The sequence below is a fragment of the Papaver somniferum genome, chromosome 9 (assembly GCF_003573695.1).
Source record: "Papaver somniferum cultivar HN1 chromosome 9, ASM357369v1, whole genome shotgun sequence".
Lineage (NCBI taxonomy): Eukaryota > Viridiplantae > Streptophyta > Magnoliopsida > Ranunculales > Papaveraceae > Papaver > Papaver somniferum.
In genome coordinates this window covers 13828198-13845764 of record NC_039366.1, presented here as the reverse complement: position 1 = coordinate 13845764, position 17567 = coordinate 13828198, and the positions used below count along the sequence as shown (strand labels likewise).

The 17567-nt window shown below is 36.7% G+C and overlaps 2 protein-coding genes and 2 long non-coding RNA genes across 5 annotated transcripts; 1 reads left to right on the top strand and 3 right to left on the bottom strand.

The window, feature by feature from the left end:
- Positions 1–418: 418 nt before the first annotated feature.
- On the bottom strand, positions 419–1250 carry LOC113311416. Its single transcript, XM_026560257.1, has 3 exons — positions 1189–1250; positions 1002–1098; positions 419–916 (listed from the first exon to the last, which is right to left on the bottom strand). The coding sequence occupies exons 1-3, from the start codon at positions 1248–1250 to the stop codon at positions 419–421; spliced, it is 657 nt and encodes a 218-aa protein (XP_026416042.1).
- Positions 1251–3929: 2679 nt separating this feature from the next.
- LOC113311415 (cation/H(+) antiporter 15-like) lies at positions 3930–5373 on the top strand. Its single transcript, XM_026560256.1, has 3 exons — positions 3930–4322; positions 4386–5270; positions 5359–5373. The coding sequence occupies exons 1-3, from the start codon at positions 3930–3932 to the stop codon at positions 5371–5373; spliced, it is 1293 nt and encodes a 430-aa protein (XP_026416041.1).
- Positions 5374–5384: 11 nt separating this feature from the next.
- LOC113309188 lies at positions 5385–8837 on the bottom strand. Its single transcript, XR_003340435.1, has 2 exons — positions 6306–8837; positions 5385–5717 (listed from the first exon to the last, which is right to left on the bottom strand). It is a non-coding gene; the product is annotated as an uncharacterized LOC113309188 (long non-coding RNA).
- A 1496-nt stretch (positions 8838–10333) lies between these two features.
- LOC113309484 lies at positions 10334–13124 on the bottom strand. Of its 2 annotated transcripts, none has more exons than XR_003340624.1 (5): positions 12908–13124; positions 12330–12433; positions 11694–11963; positions 11031–11260; positions 10334–10695 (listed from the first exon to the last, which is right to left on the bottom strand). It is a non-coding gene; the product is annotated as an uncharacterized LOC113309484 (long non-coding RNA). The 2 variants fall into 2 exon arrangements; XR_003340623.1 differs by having other exon boundaries at positions 12926–13124.
- Between the last annotated feature and the right edge of the window lie 4443 nt (positions 13125–17567).

The following is a 17567-nucleotide window of genomic DNA, read 5'->3' as shown; positions in this document are numbered from 1 at the left end:
ACCTGCAAATGTACTAATAAACAACCATCCACTTTTGATTCAGCATTAATTCAAGTCTAAAAAAGAAAAAAATATTGTCTTCTTAAACACAAAAAATCAGAAAACGGATCTCAAATCATTTCTTCTTAGCATTTCCATTTCCCCTTCCCTTTCCTTGTTTTATATTCTGAGATACAGATCCAATGCCAAAGAAGTTCTGATAAAGGTTATTTATTGTAGAGGGTGGAGTAGAAGATGGTGTTATAGATGGCAGACTCATAGGTGTTGTGGAAGCTGGAGTAGAAGATGGTGTTGCCAAAGGCTGACTGCAGTACCTGCTCAAGCAGAGTATGTAAAGGTTAGTGCTAGATACATTTAAGGCCTAGAAATTGCATAAATAAGTTCTGAGACAAGGTACAGATTTAAAAAAAGAGAAATCTTACTTTCTCCATTGTGGCCTTATGCTATGCAATGCACTCACTGCATGCATACAGGGGAACCCCCTCAACTGCCACTGCAAACAAGAGCAAGTCTTGGCAAGTATGTTCACTGTGAACACAGAATTCTTTGGACTAGTCACCATATATAACTCTCCAGCCACACAAGGGTCAACACCATAGTCAGTCACAAATTCCAACATTTTCTTAATCAATGTAACAGCAGTAGGAACCAAATTACCATCTACCCATGATGCAGATTCAGTCCTCCTATTGTACCATGTACCCATCACTAAGTTAGCATACATTATTCCTATCATTATAATTGGTTTATTTCTCATCTTGTTGATCATATTGTTAAAAGACTCTGAAAAATTGTTGTTCATATGTTCACAACAGTGAATAGGGTTAAAAAAGGCCCTGGACCATGTAGCAGGATCTTCTCTACTGAGATAAGCACCAGCTGCAGCACTCTGTTTCACAATATTGTCAAAATGTTCCTGCACAGCCAATCAAAAACTAGCTAACTTGACTGTCAAATAGTGCATAAAACCAATAACAAAGAACTGTTATGAACTGTCAAACCTGAAAATGCTTTTCTTTGTATGCTTTTGCTGCATTCCATAAAGAACTGTATAATTCAAGACCCTTGTAATCCTTCTTGAAATTTTTGTATAAATGTCTGCATTTTAACACATTGCAATTAACATAAGGTCTTTATCTGATCTGACAAACAAAAGAAACAAGAAACAAAGTTAGACAAGAAAGTTACCTCCAACAGTATCTGTGGTGATGGCCAGGAAACACTATACCAACAGCTTCCAAGATCAACATCAGTACTGACCAAAATCATCATCAAAGTCATCCATGTAAGCAGGTCTTTCATCCACATCCTTACCTTCACATTCAAGATCAACATCAGTACCATATAATAAGTTACAAATTATAATAAATGAAATCAGTTATAAATGAAATATACCTTTTTCTTTGCCTTCTTTTTCTCCTTTTTCTTCTTCTTCTTCTTCTTCTTCTTCTTTCTCTTCTTGTTCTTCTTCATCTGACCCATATTCAATGTCTTCATCACTGTCATATACTGGAGGAGCTTCTGGATTCTCAATTGGGTGACATTCATCTTCTTTGGTGTTTTCCAGCTGAATATTGTCCACATCTTCAACAAACTTAACTTCATTTGTAGCTTTTGACTGACTGCAACCACTGCTACTAGCCTGAGAATGTTTGGACATGGGCACATCCATGAAACTCAGCTTTCTTGATGCACCTTCAACTGATTTATCCACACTATTTAGCCTTGGGGATCTTCTAGGGGTGGTTCCCTTACTAACTGTCTTCTTCTTTGGTGTAGTCTTTGGAGTCCCAAACACTGTGTCTTTCATCCCCATCCACAAACATATACATCCATCCTCATTTACAAAAGAATCCTCCCAAAAATTATCAAAATCATCATTGTTTAACAATGGCAGTGGCGGACATTCTTCCTTAAACCAATATAAATTAAACTTCTCTTTAACATCCATAGACAAACCCTTATACACCATATACTTAAGTGTCATCAACTCTATTTCATCTCTATGGCAATCAGGAAATACCAAAGTCTCATTCTTTGGCTCCGCATATACACTGATATTCCTAAATTTGAACTGACTGCAACACAAATGAAACAAAATCAGATATAAACCTATGAAAACCAAATGAAAACCTAATTAAGCAATATTACACCCAATCACGAAAATTAAACCCCAATTAAACAATAAAAATTTGGTTTCAAATAAACCCTAATTACAAAGGAAAAAAAACAGAAACCCTAAAAATCAATCGATCAATTAAATCAATTAACTATGAATACAATGATTTTCATCATATATTAAGTCACGGGTTTCGTTAATCTTACCTTGATTCAGACTGTTTCAATCCCGGTTTGTACCTCATCTTCACTGTATCACCACTATCTTTGAATCCCTAAATATGTAGAACTTTTCTTCCAAATACACTCTGGTCTTTCACTAACATCTATGTCTTCAGCAAAAACAACTTCAATAACATCAGGACTCTTTTTCTTTTCAAACAGCTTCAATACCTAACCCTAGGAGAAGAGAACGAGGGAGGAAGAGAACGAGGGGGAAAGAGAAAGTGTGGTGCGAGATTACACCACACGCGTCTTTAAATGGGCAAGGGCACAGTCGTAAATTCTCCTACCGAGTTTGACTTATTCAACGCAGCTGACCGATCTGGTGGGCCCGGGTGTCAACTCTAACAGAAAGGCCAGTTTCTAAAAGAATTTAAAAGCTTGGCCGGTTTATTAATTATATGGTTTGAAGCAGGACACTTTATTAATTTGCCCTTAAAATAAAATTGGATCGAACCTAGTCTAAGCTCTATACCATGTAAGATAATGGTTCTCTATGCTCTTTTGAAGAGTCACAGAAATCGTACTTATAATGGAATGATATTACATATGTGTACAGCTGTGTTACAATTGGATTCAATCACATTCAATGTTGATTGATACTTAATACCTAAAATATCCAGAATACATTAGCTTATATGGTAAGCATATATACAAAGGTATCTGTAGCATAATTCGATATCTTCCAGAAGTATCGTCAGAATATCCCACCATAACTTATCAACTGTCATGTGCTTTCACATGATCCTCTACCAAGTCTAGCCTTGCAAATACTTGCGCTTTCGCTTGTGCCGCGTTTTATTCATAAACTCTTGTCACCGCTGAATCAACCCATCTTTGTTTCTCAATTATTAGTAAGTTCATATACTTCAATTCTTCTCATGATCATGCATATATATATATATATATATATATATTTATACGTATATTAACAGTTTTGGCATGCCATTGTGTTCATAGGGAGGTATACTTTTCAGTCCATGGGTTTTAGGCTATCCATTTGTAACAGATTTAAATCGCAAAGACAAAGATGGAAACTTTGTCAGGTATGGGATTACACAATTCGCATTTAACTCAGAACGGATAGATGTGTTAGACATACTTGCTCATTTCAGTTCCATGTTTTTTCTCTTCAAAGTTGGGTTACAAATGGATCCAGGAGTATTAAAGAAAGCGAGTAGGCGACACTACGTCATCGGATTCTGTTGTTACTTCCTTTCTTTTGGATTTAGAGGCACGATTAGAAATTTTCTAATCACTTTTTTTCCAGATGAGAAAAATAAAAATGGTGACATTTTATTCAACCGCTCTGATTCTGATAAATTAACAACTGTGTTCAGCATGACATCTTTTCCCGCCGTCCATTGTATACTTAACGATCTTAACATGCTGAACTCAGATATAGGTCAGTTAGCATCTTAATCGCTAGTATATTAAAGCATCACCATAAAACGGAATTAATTATAATAGTGTTATCTTTCTCTGGGTTAATTATATATGTACTTTTGATTGCGAGGCCGGCAGCATTATGGGTGGTAAAGACTACACCTGAAGGGAGTGCAGTAAAAGAGCTTTACATTTCTTTAATAATGATATCAGTTCTACTGTGTGGATTAGCTAGTGAATTTGCTGGATTTAGTCCTGCAGTTGGGACTTTCTTTCTAGGTTTAGCTCTACCTGATGGTCCTCCACTTGGGGCAGCCCTAGTTCATAAGCTTGATTACCTTATTACTGTATTCTTCATGCCTCTTAATATCGGTATGGTCGGAATGAGGACAGACATCCGTCAAGTTCGCCGAAAGTTTTTATGGCGTGCTGTAATTACCATGATTTTTTGTTTCATTGGGAAGATTGTTGGGATTATGTTCGCAGGTGTACGTTATTTTGGAGTGTCTAGGAAAGATGGTTTCTTGCTTGGACTCATCGTGAATTTAAAAGGCATTGTCGAGATTATCATGCTTAATTGCTGGGTAGAGGATAAAGTAGGTAACTGTGCAATGTTTTTAGAGTTCTTAATGGCTTAATCACATCTGATCATTGTTCAGGTAACTGATCTCGGGATGAATACAGTCATAGTGTTGGCATTTGTGGTGATAGCAGCAGTCGTTACACCACTGGTGAATTACCTGTACGATCCCTCACTGAAATTTCTAGCCGACAAAAGAAGGAATATGGTTTCGCGTTCCAACTCATTAGGCTTGCATGTACTTGTGTGTGTCCATACCCAAGATGATGTTCCAGCTATTATCACACTTCTTGAAGCCTTGAATCCTACCAAAATCTACCCCCTCAAGGTCTCTATCCTCCATCTCATTGAGCTTGTGGGTCGTTCTTCTTCTCTCCTTACAGCCCACCCACTGAGAGAACGTTCTTCCACAGCAAAACCAAACGAAACTGATAGGATCATCAGTGCCTTCGAAAAATTACAACAATGGAACCATAAGGTTGTCACGATTGAACCCTACTCTACCACCTCTCCTTATGCTTCAATGCACAATGATATATGCACCATGTCAGTAGATAAGAAGACTTCTCTTGTAATATTTCCTTTTCACCCACAAGATACAACCAGTTTGAGAAATGATTTGGGCAGGCCAGCTATTTCAAACCGCAATATTAAAATCCTATTTCAAAACTTGCTAGGAATCTCGCCTTGCAAAGTTGGGATCCTAATTGAAGGTAACAATCATCAAGCTAAGATTACTAGTATCTCGCCAGATATGCCATTCAATGTGACTGTACTCTTTTTCGGCGGTCCTGATGATCGAGCAGCATTGAGTTTCGCAACGAATATGATCCATCATCCGTGCGTCTTTGTTACTGTTATAAGGTTTCTTTTGCCCACTAGCTCATCGTCCAGTGAATCTATTGACTATAATATTGGACAAAAGTTGCTGGACGATAAATTGATAGACTATTTTAAACGTAAGGTAATGCAAGTCCAAACATCAAAGGTTAAAGAAATATATGTGAAAGATGGTTCTGAAGCAATGTGGGCAATTCGTTCGCTTCACGAAGATTTTGATCTTATGATAGAGGGAAGAAAACAAATAACTGATTCAAACATAATTTCAGGACTTGATGATGGTTTTCTTGAGTGTGAAGAGCTAGGAGTTATAGGAGACACTGTCTCGTCTTCTGATTATAAGACAGATGGATCGATCTTAATTTTTCATCATCCAACAGATATTAATTAATATTGCCTATGAAGATGACATGCTTAATGATATCTAACTTGCAGACGTTCATGACACCGCGCTCACCACTACTTCTCTTGTTGTGCTTATGATGCGGCAGGGGACCAAAATTTATTCTTGCTTTGTAGAAGCAAACAAGAGATAAAGAGAAATTTCAAGGGGTTTGAGAACCATTAGAGCCTGTAGGAGTTAAATATCGCACATATTAGTAACTACGCGAAGTGAAAAACACAACATATGCGAAGAGTATCGCACACAACAAATTGAGATGTCACATCAGATGATGTCAGGAAAGTCACGGGTAAAGTGTGAGGAGTTATGCGAAGATGTAAGATATGCGAAGATGAGCGATTGTATATGAGCGAACATGTCGCACAAAGATCCCGAAAATAAAGGAATTCTTAGCTGTCATCCACTATGTAAAACCCTATATAAAGGAGAGAGTAGTTGTCTTGTAGGGGGATTCTAAGACAAGTCTTGTAAGAGAGATTGTAAGAGAGAGAAAATGAGTTTAGTCTACAAAAGTGTTATTGTAAGTTTCCATCAATTTGTAAATAATCTGAATATATTCAATCAATAAGATAATTTCCCATGATGATTACATAGAAAAACAATTAGGTTAAGTGGAGTGTAGTTGTAAGATTTCTTGCGACTACATTTTTGGCGCTAGAAACAGCTCTGGATGATAAATCCTGATAATAGATCTGAAATTCAAAGAGAAATTAAGGAAGAATCATAAAAGACTAATGAAGACAACAAGAATCATACCAGTTCAAGAAAGAGGCAGAGATATACAGTGTCATAACATAACTAATGTATCAATTTCTGAGGCAGATTTCCAAGCGACGGTAACCGGGAAAATTCATAAAAGAAATCATGAAGGAAATAAAATTGAAACGATGAAGGTAGAATTATAGATACAGTCGAGCGAGAAAACGTTACTGCACAACAGAGGACATTTGAAGGATTGGCGATTGATAAGACATTGATAGATACAGGAAGTGCAGTTGTTATATTATCTTATCGCACATTTAAAACAGTGGGATACAAAGATGAAGAAATTACACCCGCATCATATAATATTCATGGATTCAATAGAGCAATTACAAAGCCAAAGGGAGAGATCGTGATGCGAATATTACTGGGAGAGATCGAAACTAAGATAACACCGTGTGTGCTTGACATTGAGTCACCATACAACATGCTGTTGGGGAGACCACGGGTACATGGATTAAAGGCAGTTGCGTCAACATTACATCAATGTATCAGATTTACAATTCCAAGCGGTATAGGTGAAATCAGAGGAGACGTTAAGGCTGTGAATACTTGCAATCAAATAGATGTGCGAAATTACGAAGGACGAGCAAAGAAACGAAAGGATAGATGGAGAAAAGCGAAAGAACAAAGAAAAGAAGAGGAGTTTCAAATATACATGATAAGAGCAAAAGAAGGAAAATGAATACCAGGTGAAGAACCAACTGAGGAAGGTGAACGAATTAAAGAAATGAAGGAACCAACACCTATGGGTGAACCAAAGGCGAATTTTACCGCAGCAGAACCAACAAAAGAAATAAATATAGGAACTGAAGAAGAACAAAAAATATTAAGAATCAGAACCAAAATGGGTAAAGAAGAAGAAGAAAAAACAATAAACATTCTGCGAGCATATAGTGATATTTTCGCATGGAGTATGGATGAAATGCCAGGAATAGATCCATCTGTCGCACGTCATAGATTAGACATTAAGAATAATGTAAAACCATTCAAGCAAAGAATAAGGAATATTGCAACTGATTATCATCCTAAAATCAAAGAAGAGTTACAAAAGATGCTGGATGCAGGAATTATTAGAGAAGCAAAATATCCAGAATGGATAGCAAATATGGTGGTGGTACCTAAAAAGAACAACGGAATTATGATCTGTATGGATTTTACAGATCTAAATAAAGCATGCCCGAAAGATAACTTCCCTCTACGCGACATACCCCAAATGGTGGAGTCTGCGTCAGGGAATCATAGAGTCACGATGTTAGATGGGTACAAAGGCTATAATCAGATTTCATTAGCAGAAGAAGATCAAGAACACACTGCTTTCTTCGCACCGAGAGGTTTATATTGTTACACGAAAATGCCGTTTGGATTGAAGAATGTTGGTGCGGCGTATCAAAGAATGGTACAAAAATTATTTGAAAAATGGATCCATAAAACACTGGAAGTTTTGTAGACGATATGCTGATTAAAAGCAAAGAGGTGAAAGACCATGTTGATGATTTGCGAGAAATATTTGAGCAAATGCGAACATTCAATATTAAGGTAAATCCAGAAAAATGTATAATTGGTGTAGCATCAGGAAAATTCCTAGGCTATATTATATCTAAGGAGGTAATACAAGTGGATCCAGAAAAATTCCAAGCAATCAGAGATATGCCACCACCTGCAACAGTCAAGGATGTTCAAAAATTGAATGGATTGATAGCATCGTTGGGAAGGTTCATTGCGAGATCTTCGGAACAAGGAGAAGAATATTATTACGATCCACCACATAAGATTCAAATTTTCATAATGGATAGGTTCACCAAATAATCTTTTATACTAAAAAAGGGAACCAAATTTGAATGGACAATGGAATGTGATAAAGCATTGCAAAGCATAAAAGATTATTTGGTGAACCTATCCATTATGCAAAAGGCGAAACAAGGAGAAGAACTATTATTGTACTTAGCATCAACATCCCATGCAGTAAGTGCAGTATTATTACGATCGGAGGAAGGTGTGGAGAAACCAATATATTATATAAGCAAAACCTATAATTGCGCATAGAAAAATTATTCAAATATCAAAAAAATGATTCTCGCACTGGTATATGCATCATTCACCATTAAAAAAATTATTCAAATATCAAAATTATTCAAATATCAGAAAAATTCCGCATTTATTTTCAAGCCCACAAGATTAAAGTATTAACAAGAGTACCAATTGAAAATGCAATGAAGAATTCGAAGAGGTCGGGAAGAATAGAAAGGTGGAACGCACAGTTAGGAAATTATGACATCGGCTATGAAATTTTATCTTCGCCAAAGTCTCAAGTTATAGCAGAATTGCTCGCAGAATTTCCAGTAGAATAAGATGAATATGTAGAAGAAATAATGGAGGTGGATGACGAACATGGAAATCCTAATGATTTATTAACTGAGCGAAACTCAAACAGATGGGAGATTTTGGTGGATGGATCCTCCAATAGAGAAGGCAATGGAATTGGTATTGTATTCATTTCGCCAACGGGGACGAAAATGGCTTATTCTTTCAGATTAGACTTCGCATCCACAAATAATGAAATTGAATATGAAGCGGTTGTTCATGCACTAAGATTAGCAATTGAAATGAAAATTGAGGATGCGCGAATAACTAGTGATTCTCAGCTGGTAATTCGTCAGATAGAAGGCACATATAGTACTAATGAACCACTTTTGCAAAAATATAGGAGACTGATTACAGATTTAGTAGTGCAAATTCCTAAAATAAGTTGGAGACACATAGGAAGAAAAGATAACAGGATTTCGGATGCATTTGCGTTCATACCATCAATGTTAGTAGATCCAGTTGCAAGGGACATAAAAATACAAACATTTTTGTTACCATCTATATAAAAGAGTGAAGAAGTGCAAACATATGTGATGATCATAGACGATATACAAGAAGAAAACGTGAGCGAGGAAAAGGATTGGAGAACTGAGATACACTCTTATCTAGAGAAGGGAGAATTGCCGAAGAAAATATTAGAAGCGCACAACTTAAAGAGCCGTGCGACAAATTATGAATTATTCTTTATAGGAGATCATTTCTTGGACCTTCACTTAGATGTCTTACGCGAACGGAGGGAATCGAAATTCTAAAGGCATTGCACTATGGCGATGCTGGAAACCATAGTGGAGGAAGATCACTTGGATATAGAGCAAAAATACAGGGCTATTTCTGGCCATATATGCATGAAGATGCAAAACAAGTTTCGAGGAGATGCGAAGAATGTCAACGTCATGGCAAGAAGATACATGCACCTGGGGCTATGCTTAATACATCGACAAATGTGTGGCCCTTTGGGAAATGGGGAATAGATATTGTTGGGCCATTTATACCAGGAACGTGACAAAAAAGATTCTTAATAGTCGCAACTTACTATTTCGCTAAATGGGCAGAAGTGAAAGCAGTTCAACATATTCGCGATAAAGACATATTTAAATTCATTTTTGAAAATATCATATGCATATTTGGTATTCCTGCACAATTGATGTCTGATAATGGGAAGCAGTTTGAAGGCGAGAATATAAAAATGCTGCTCAATGCATTCAAAATTCAGAGTGGCAAATCTACTCCTTTGTATCCTCAAAGTAACAGACAAGTAGAAGCTACGAACAAAATAATCGCAGACAATCTGAAGAAAAAATTAGAAGGCCACAATAACGGATGCACTAGTCCAAAACACAGAAATTAGGACATGCTGAAACTGTCGAAAATGGAGTTATATGACAAATATGATCTGTCCTAAAATCTGTCATATTTTTGGTGTACTATTTATTATAGGACGGTTCGTTCTTGTCCAAAAATTACAACGAATAACTTCTGTCTAAAAATAACGACTGATTATTATTGTAGAAATTCTATAATAAGTGATTCAACCAAACCTAGTTCAGGTGAGTCAGTTCCAGCTGAATCTGATTCAGCATCTAAGAAATTTTTTTCCCTTGTTTTTTTCCGTTACTGTTTTAGATTAAGACTACACCGACAAGCCAACATCTGAATTTTGTAAGCAACTGCAACCCATTCTATTAAAATTAATTTTGGTTTCTGTTAACAAATTAACAACCCAAACATCTCTGAATCAACAACAAAAGTTACTTCATTTACAACATAACATAAAAAATAAAACAATACGATTTAACATCCAAGTGCACCATTTACGTATTGCTTTAGCCATTCAATCATCTCACCAAGATCAATATGTCCAATTGTCCCATCTCCAACACAGTTTCATATGGCCATCAGCAATTTCATCGATAAGGACTTCATAATTTTCAGTATTTGGTGGTGGTCTGAATTTAACACGTCCAACTGCAACTGCCTTCTTCTTTAAATTCGACAAGACGCATCCAATTACTAGATACTGTCCACCAGCAATATGGGACCAAAATTATTATACATAACGAAAATTATACAAACAAATATAGAATCCAGTACTCTAGCCTAGATAGGAATGTAGAATTCAGAAAACAGAAAACAATATGAAACTTCTTAGCTGTATCAACAAACAGACATGATGCTTCGAAAAGAATGTACATAAAAGGTCAAGTTTGCATGTCATATATATCATGCATTTGTCATATCAACGTAAAAGTGTCACATCAATTATGCTACAGGCCAATGAAAGAAATTGAAAACCTGTTATTCTACTTAGTAAAATGTCATAAGGCTAGAACAATTAAAACAAACATGCCATACCTGTTGTGGAGCAGCAGAGGATGATTAAGCAGTATTGTTGTCCTGCCTTCCTGCCTCAAAAACATTAACTCTTTCCTCTAAAATATTTAGCTGAGTTTGAAGATCTTGATTTTTCAATTTCTCCATACGTAATTGTTCGCCTACAAGCTGCAGAAGCAAGTATGTATTTCTGTCTTCGATGCCTCGCCACACATCGCACGAACGCAGCCCTTTTCATCACGTCCAAACACCTATTAAAACAATAATATTAATTTTAGCAAAAAAGAGATGGTAGATTTGGGAACCAACAAAGTCATGATCGCGTAGTGATCCAAAGCTATGAGATCCGTTACTTGGAGACCAGGAGTTATCATCCATAATTCACTATAAATTAGAGCAAAGACTATTAAAAACACAAATTGATGAATCAACATACAAGTGCTTGGATTCGTTGGCAGAAAGTCAACGGTATTTCCGTAGTAGATTAATATGCATACAAGTCAGATCACTTATCTTAGTAGCTATCTATAAAATACAATTGAGGCTTTCTAATTCTGTAAAATTGGTGCATTCGGCTGGTGAAATAACAAACTATGTCACTGTAGATGCTTATATAATTGGTTAATTTCATTATTGATTTCATCAAAAACGGACCACATACTCGAAGAAGCACATGAGGCATACCTCTGTTTCACTGGTCAATGAGCATTAATATGCTAATCCCTTCTGTTGCAGGCATTCTCATCCGTTCATTTTTCTTTGCATGTTCACCGTCCTCTACCTCCATCATTAGCCTTCCCCTCTTATTTCAAGCCTATCATATAATCTGTACAACAGATGTATAAGCTGCATCTTAAACTTGTATGTCACAAACCTGTTTGAGTAGATAAGAAATGGACTTTATGCGCAGGGTCCATGTTTATCGTCCTGGCATCTGGATTTGGCCCAATAATTCTATCAAATAGGGAGATATATTTTCCATAGTTAGGCTCTTATACAAATATCAAAATGACATCATTTTGGAATTAAATTAAAAATGACAACATTTTTAAATTAAACTTAAGAACATCCTCCAATAAAAAATATGCAAGAAAGGGAGTTTAACTTCAAATTCCAAAAACATCACTGTTGTAAACCCAAATCTTTGACAAACCCAAGTTCCGCAAAGTATCTCTTTCTATGATGCAAAGATGGCAAATCTGATTTCTACGGCTTCAAATTCTAATTCCCCACAAGCCAAAACCCCATGTTTCCTAATCCCAAGCTCTAAAATAGTTGTCAATAGCCCGCAGAGTACATGGAAAATCTGCTCATACTAACCTGGTGTTTCAGGCATTTTGTCAAGCAGTAAATTTGTGCGTCTTGCAACTGATGCGGATTAGGTGCAGGCTGCACTCTTGAGACTACCCAAATAAAGTCCTTCCCTGCAGACACAAATTAGATACAAACCCAATGTTTAAATCATATTCATAGTATTGGGACATGGTAAATCTCATTAGACAAATGGTTCTTTTGCTTCCTGACGTATAGTACGAACTGATTTAGGGTAGGAGGAGCTAGCGCTGGAATATGAGAGTTCATCTGTTATATGAAGATTCTGGATTTAGGGGTCTGATAACTATTTCAAATCAGAACTCAAATCATCATTTCAAATCAACAAATATTCATAACATTTCAATCAAAAGAAGGGTTATAATAGCAAACTCTTGATTTTCGGGGTTTCATCTTCTTACAATTTCTAAACCCAAAATATTGAAAACCCTAAATCTCATAAAACCAACAGATCGTTGTACCTAATTCAAATCAAATATAAACAAGAAGGAACGATCTCATATAAGAAAACCCTCAATTTAATTAGAATTTCATAAAAAAAAGTAAGATGAATCAGATGATTATACCAATCATAATATCCTTACTGATTTCGAGTCTCGATCTATCCACCGGTTGGTAGACTTCGACATGTTTGATGATATGAGAAAATGAATATCAGAAAATTCAGTAGAGAAAGATTATGGGAAGGTTCCATCTTTGATAAAACCACGATGGAGTAGATTGCGGAGGCAGTTATGTTTTCAGTCTTGACTCGAGTAGTTTCTGTTTCTAGGAGTTGGCCGTAAGATCATTTTTATCAAAGGTATAAAATGAATGAAAGAGAACGGGGGTAGATTGGTTTTAATTACTTATTTTTATCTTTTGGGTGGAACTTTTAAAAGGGAACGGGGTAAATAGAAACCAGATTAAGAACTACTTTGTTTGCAGCTGACTTGGCGTCTGAATCTGAGTCAACCCCTGACTCGGACCGAGTCAGCAGTCAGACCGTTTGTTTTCCATTTTGAGTCAGATCTGACTCGATCTCTGACTCAGACATAACCCCTGACTCGGACTCATTTGAGTCAGGTAACAAAATACCCCTGATTCATGGGACCAAACCACTGACTTACTTATTTCCGAGTCAGATGAGTCAGATCTGACTCAAAACAAACATATCGACTCAGATTCAGATGAGTCAGGTGATTTCACTCAGATGCAGATGATTCAGATCCAGACGACTCAGATGAGTCAGGAGTAAACAAACATGGTGTAAATGACAGACTGATGGTGTCGGTTACCAGATGCAAATTATTCGACAGAACCCAACTGTAATATATTTAACGACAAACACAAACTGTCTTTTTCAGCGAATTCCAAGTGTACTAAAATCCTGATTTTGGACTAGTGATGGTGCGAACAAGTACATAATGTAGTATGGGCTTACAGAACTACAAGGAGAGAAGCAACAGGAATGTCGCCCTTTTGTCTGACATATGGAGTCGAGGCAGTACTACCAACAGAAGTGATCATCCCTACCACAAAGAGAGAAGCTTGGGAAAAGAATTTAAGTGCAGATTTGATTTTAACAAAGTTGGATGATTTGGAGGAAGTACGGGAAGTCGCTTTGCAGAATATGAAAAATTATCAAAAGAGACTAGCTCGAGAATACAACAAGCGGGTTAAAATAAGAGAATTCCAACCAGGCGAATTGGTGCCACGCGAAATTCCAATTTATCAAAGAGGAAAAGATGGAAAGTTGGAGAAAAGCTGGGATGGACCTTATATAATAAAACGAATAGTTGGAGAGGGAGCCTATGAATTAATGGATCCCGAAGGACGAGATACAGGTCGTAAGTTGGATCGCCCTTGGAATAGACAGTTCTTGAAGAAATATTATCCATAGTTACTTGCGAATCAATTCGCATATATAAACAGTTAAAGTTTTAAAAGTTCATATTTTTGAATAGAAATGTAGCGCGAATGATTCGCTAAAGAGTTAATTAAAACAGAAATAAGACCTTTATAAAAGGCTACAGAAAATGATATTTATTATCAGATTGGTTAGGAATCCAAATATGGTGTGCATCCTAGTTCTCTCACATGCAAGAGGCAAAATACTAAGACCTAACGCACATCATAATTGGAAAGACCTAGAAGGCATGACTCAAGGGAAGGCTACACCGACCCCAGAACTTGAATTGTGGAGATTTGGGGTGAGAATTAAACGATAATGCCCATCCGGGAGAGATACCTTAAATTTTCAGTCTAAGATACTAATCTTAGATTTAGAGCGGAAGTTGAGAAAGACTCTCCTAAGGAGTGCAGAAACTCGATCAGGGCGCCGAGGTACACGGTTGAGTAAAGAGTGCCCGGGACGTCTGGGGCGTACCTTGCCACTCTTGACAAGTCCTGACTATGATGCACTCGTTCCGAAGATACCCCACTTAGGGTGCAATCTTTCTTCCATAAACCCTATAGGTAGTGTATGCGAGATTGCGAAATCAGTTGGTTGTTGAAAAGCCGGATGGGAAGAGCCATAATCTTAACCAGATAGATGTAAGCTTCCTTGAAGGGGCACCATAGGGGAAGATAAGGACGGCACCTCCATTAGGGAGCTGAATTGTGTCGAAAGACGTAAATATCGCAAGGCTTTTACTCATGGGGTATTAAGACTTGTGACATTTATGCAAAATACCTGAAAAGGAAATAATACAAGCAAAAAAGAGAAGATGAGATCAATGGGTCAATGTACTAAAATACAAAGACTTCCTGCGATCTTGTCACACCAAAAATGGGGTAAAATAAGACCTTTACATAGGAAGGAAGTATAAGACCTCCCAAATAAATTAAATAAACTACTGATAAATTCGCACAATTGTTTCTTACAAGAAATATAATAAGAGGCAAGTATGGGAATTAAAATAACAATGTATTATCTTCCTTGCAACAAACAAGTCTAAAGGGGGTGCGAAGGACCAAAAAACATCAAAATAAAGAACATAAATCAAGAATGATCAAACAGTAACATCATACTTTAGCGCTGGGCTCAGGATTTTCAATCTCAATACCGGCATCATTAGTAGATTTCTCTTCTTCTTGTTGAATTTCTTCATCACCTTGATCCTTCTCATCATCGCTTAAAAAGTCAAAATCGCTATTTGGTTCAGGATATTCTTCATCTGCACCCACATTGCATGCGGGGAGTTTTACTGCTGGAAGAGAATTGATAGAAAGAATCCCATCAATAACATATTGAGCACTAGAGTGGCCTTTGCGAATAGCAGCCCTTTCAAGATTTCTAGCATTTATCTCTAGAAAATTCTTCTAGAATGCAAACCTTCTTCGTGCTCTGTTTCAAGACGCAGAAAGAAGAAGCTCGAGATTACCACGAGATAATTCCAGATTAGCATACTCTTTGCGAACTTTGGATAATTCAGAGTTCAGTTGAGCGACAACAGACTGGTTCGATGCTTCAGAATCTACAAGTAGAAAAAAAATGCTGAGAAATTATCATGAGGTGGTCAACTCTAGCCGACTACCTTGGATGAATTTGGAAAAAGCAAGGGTATTGTCCTTCATACTTTCCATGGACTTATCAAATCCATCACCAACTGAACCACTGAGACGAGAGCGAATTTTCTTTTCTTCAAAAGAAAGAGATTTGTTCTTTTTCTTAAGAACATCATAAGAATTCTTCAGCTGGCCATATTGTTCTTGAAATTGGTTCTTCTTCACAGAAAGATTTATATTATTCTGAATTAATTTCTCATTTTGGGGACTCAGATCTTTAAGCGAAGTCTCGTACTTCTCCTTTTTTACGCGAAGAGTTCGCGCTTGGTTTTCATTTATTTCATGAAGAATTGAATACTGTTGTGAAAACATTGCTTCTTTCTTTGAAAAAGACAGTTTTTCCCTAGAAAGGGTGTGGTTCTCTTATGATAAGGTTTGATGAAGTAACTCAGCGTCGTGTGATAACTTAGAAAAATAAGATATTTGATCGCTAAGAAAATCGATTTTTTGAGTGAGAAGGTCATTTTCATGGGAAATATGGTCAATCTGATTATGTGCATATGAATATTGATGATCTAATTGATTTAGTTGAGACTGTAACTTCGTTATTCGCTTGGGCATCTTCGGCAAGGAATTGAAATTCATATCTCTCATTCGTTCGCTTCTTGTTTAAATCTTAACAAATGCATGAAGAAATTTATAAAAATGAACGTATACGAAAAAGTAAAAAATACGATAAGTGACTCAAAGATAAAAATAAATACCTCTAAGTTTCTGATTATCGCTGCGAAGATTTTCAACCTCAAAATTTGAAATCTGAAGTTCCCCTCTCAATCTTTGTATTTCTTTTTCCAAAGAAATATTTTTCCGCGAGAGTTCCAATTGAGAACAACTAGACTCAAAATGGTTTTCATCTAACATCATAGGACGATGAGATTCCTAAAGAGAAAAAGATAAAGATTAGTACTTGGAAATGTCACTAAAGAAGATAAAAGTTAAGGTGTGAAGGATAATTACCAAAAGTCTAGAGCGACGTGGAAACTCGGGTCAATTTGAGAAAGGACCTCATCTCGCGAAGCCTTGTCAACAGTAAATCCCCGAAGAAGCTGACTTAAGGCAGAACATGAGCGAAGTTTGGAAGGATCATCGGTTAAAGATTGGGAAGAGTTGATAATATTGGAAAGAGTTTGAGTAGCCAATTTTACGCTATCCAAACCCTTTTTATTCAAAGGAAGAGAATCCAATAAGGAAAGAGAAGGAGGAGTAGTAGAAGTTGTTCGGATGGTAGATTTATCTTGAGGAAGGTTCGGATGACATCTAGAGCTAATGGGTGAAGGAAAAATTTGATGCGACGGATTCGCAGAGGCAACAGGGGGGTATTTTTCAGGATTTGGCTAAGAGAAAACTCCTTATTCACAGGAGAATCTTTAAAAATCTCGTCATACGTAATAAAAGAATTCTCATCTATAGGAGGATTTGTTGGTGAAGGAGTAGGAAGAACATTCTTCTCAGGGCCTTGGAAAAGTGTATGGGTAACAGAAACATCTTTCTTAGGAATTTGACTTATTGTTGGAGTAATAGGAGGATTAGTGTGCGAAGGTTGAACTGTAGATACAAGAACAACATCTACAGCAGTAAAATTTAAAATAGAAAGATTTGAAGAGAGAGGTACGGGTTTGCGAGACTTTTTAACTTTCTGTTTTTTACCATCAACTATTTCAGCATCAGAAGCCTGTG

Coding starts and splice junctions, on each gene's coding strand:
- LOC113311416 (XM_026560257.1), bottom strand. CDS start 1,250: ATGTTGATCTTGGAAGCTGTTGGTATAGTGTTTCCTGGCCATCACCAC. Junction 1,099..1,188: donor CACCACAGATACTGTTGGAG/GTAACTTTCTTG, acceptor GTTAAAATGCAG/ACATTTATACAAAAATTTCA. Junction 917..1,001: donor ACAAAGAAAAGCATTTTCAG/GTTTGACAGTTC, acceptor TTGGCTGTGCAG/GAACATTTTGACAATATTGT.
- LOC113311415 (XM_026560256.1), top strand. CDS start 3,930: ATGATATCAGTTCTACTGTGTGGATTAGCTAGTGAATTTGCTGGATTT. Junction 4,323..4,385: donor ATTGCTGGGTAGAGGATAAA/GTAGGTAACTGT, acceptor ATCATTGTTCAG/GTAACTGATCTCGGGATGAA.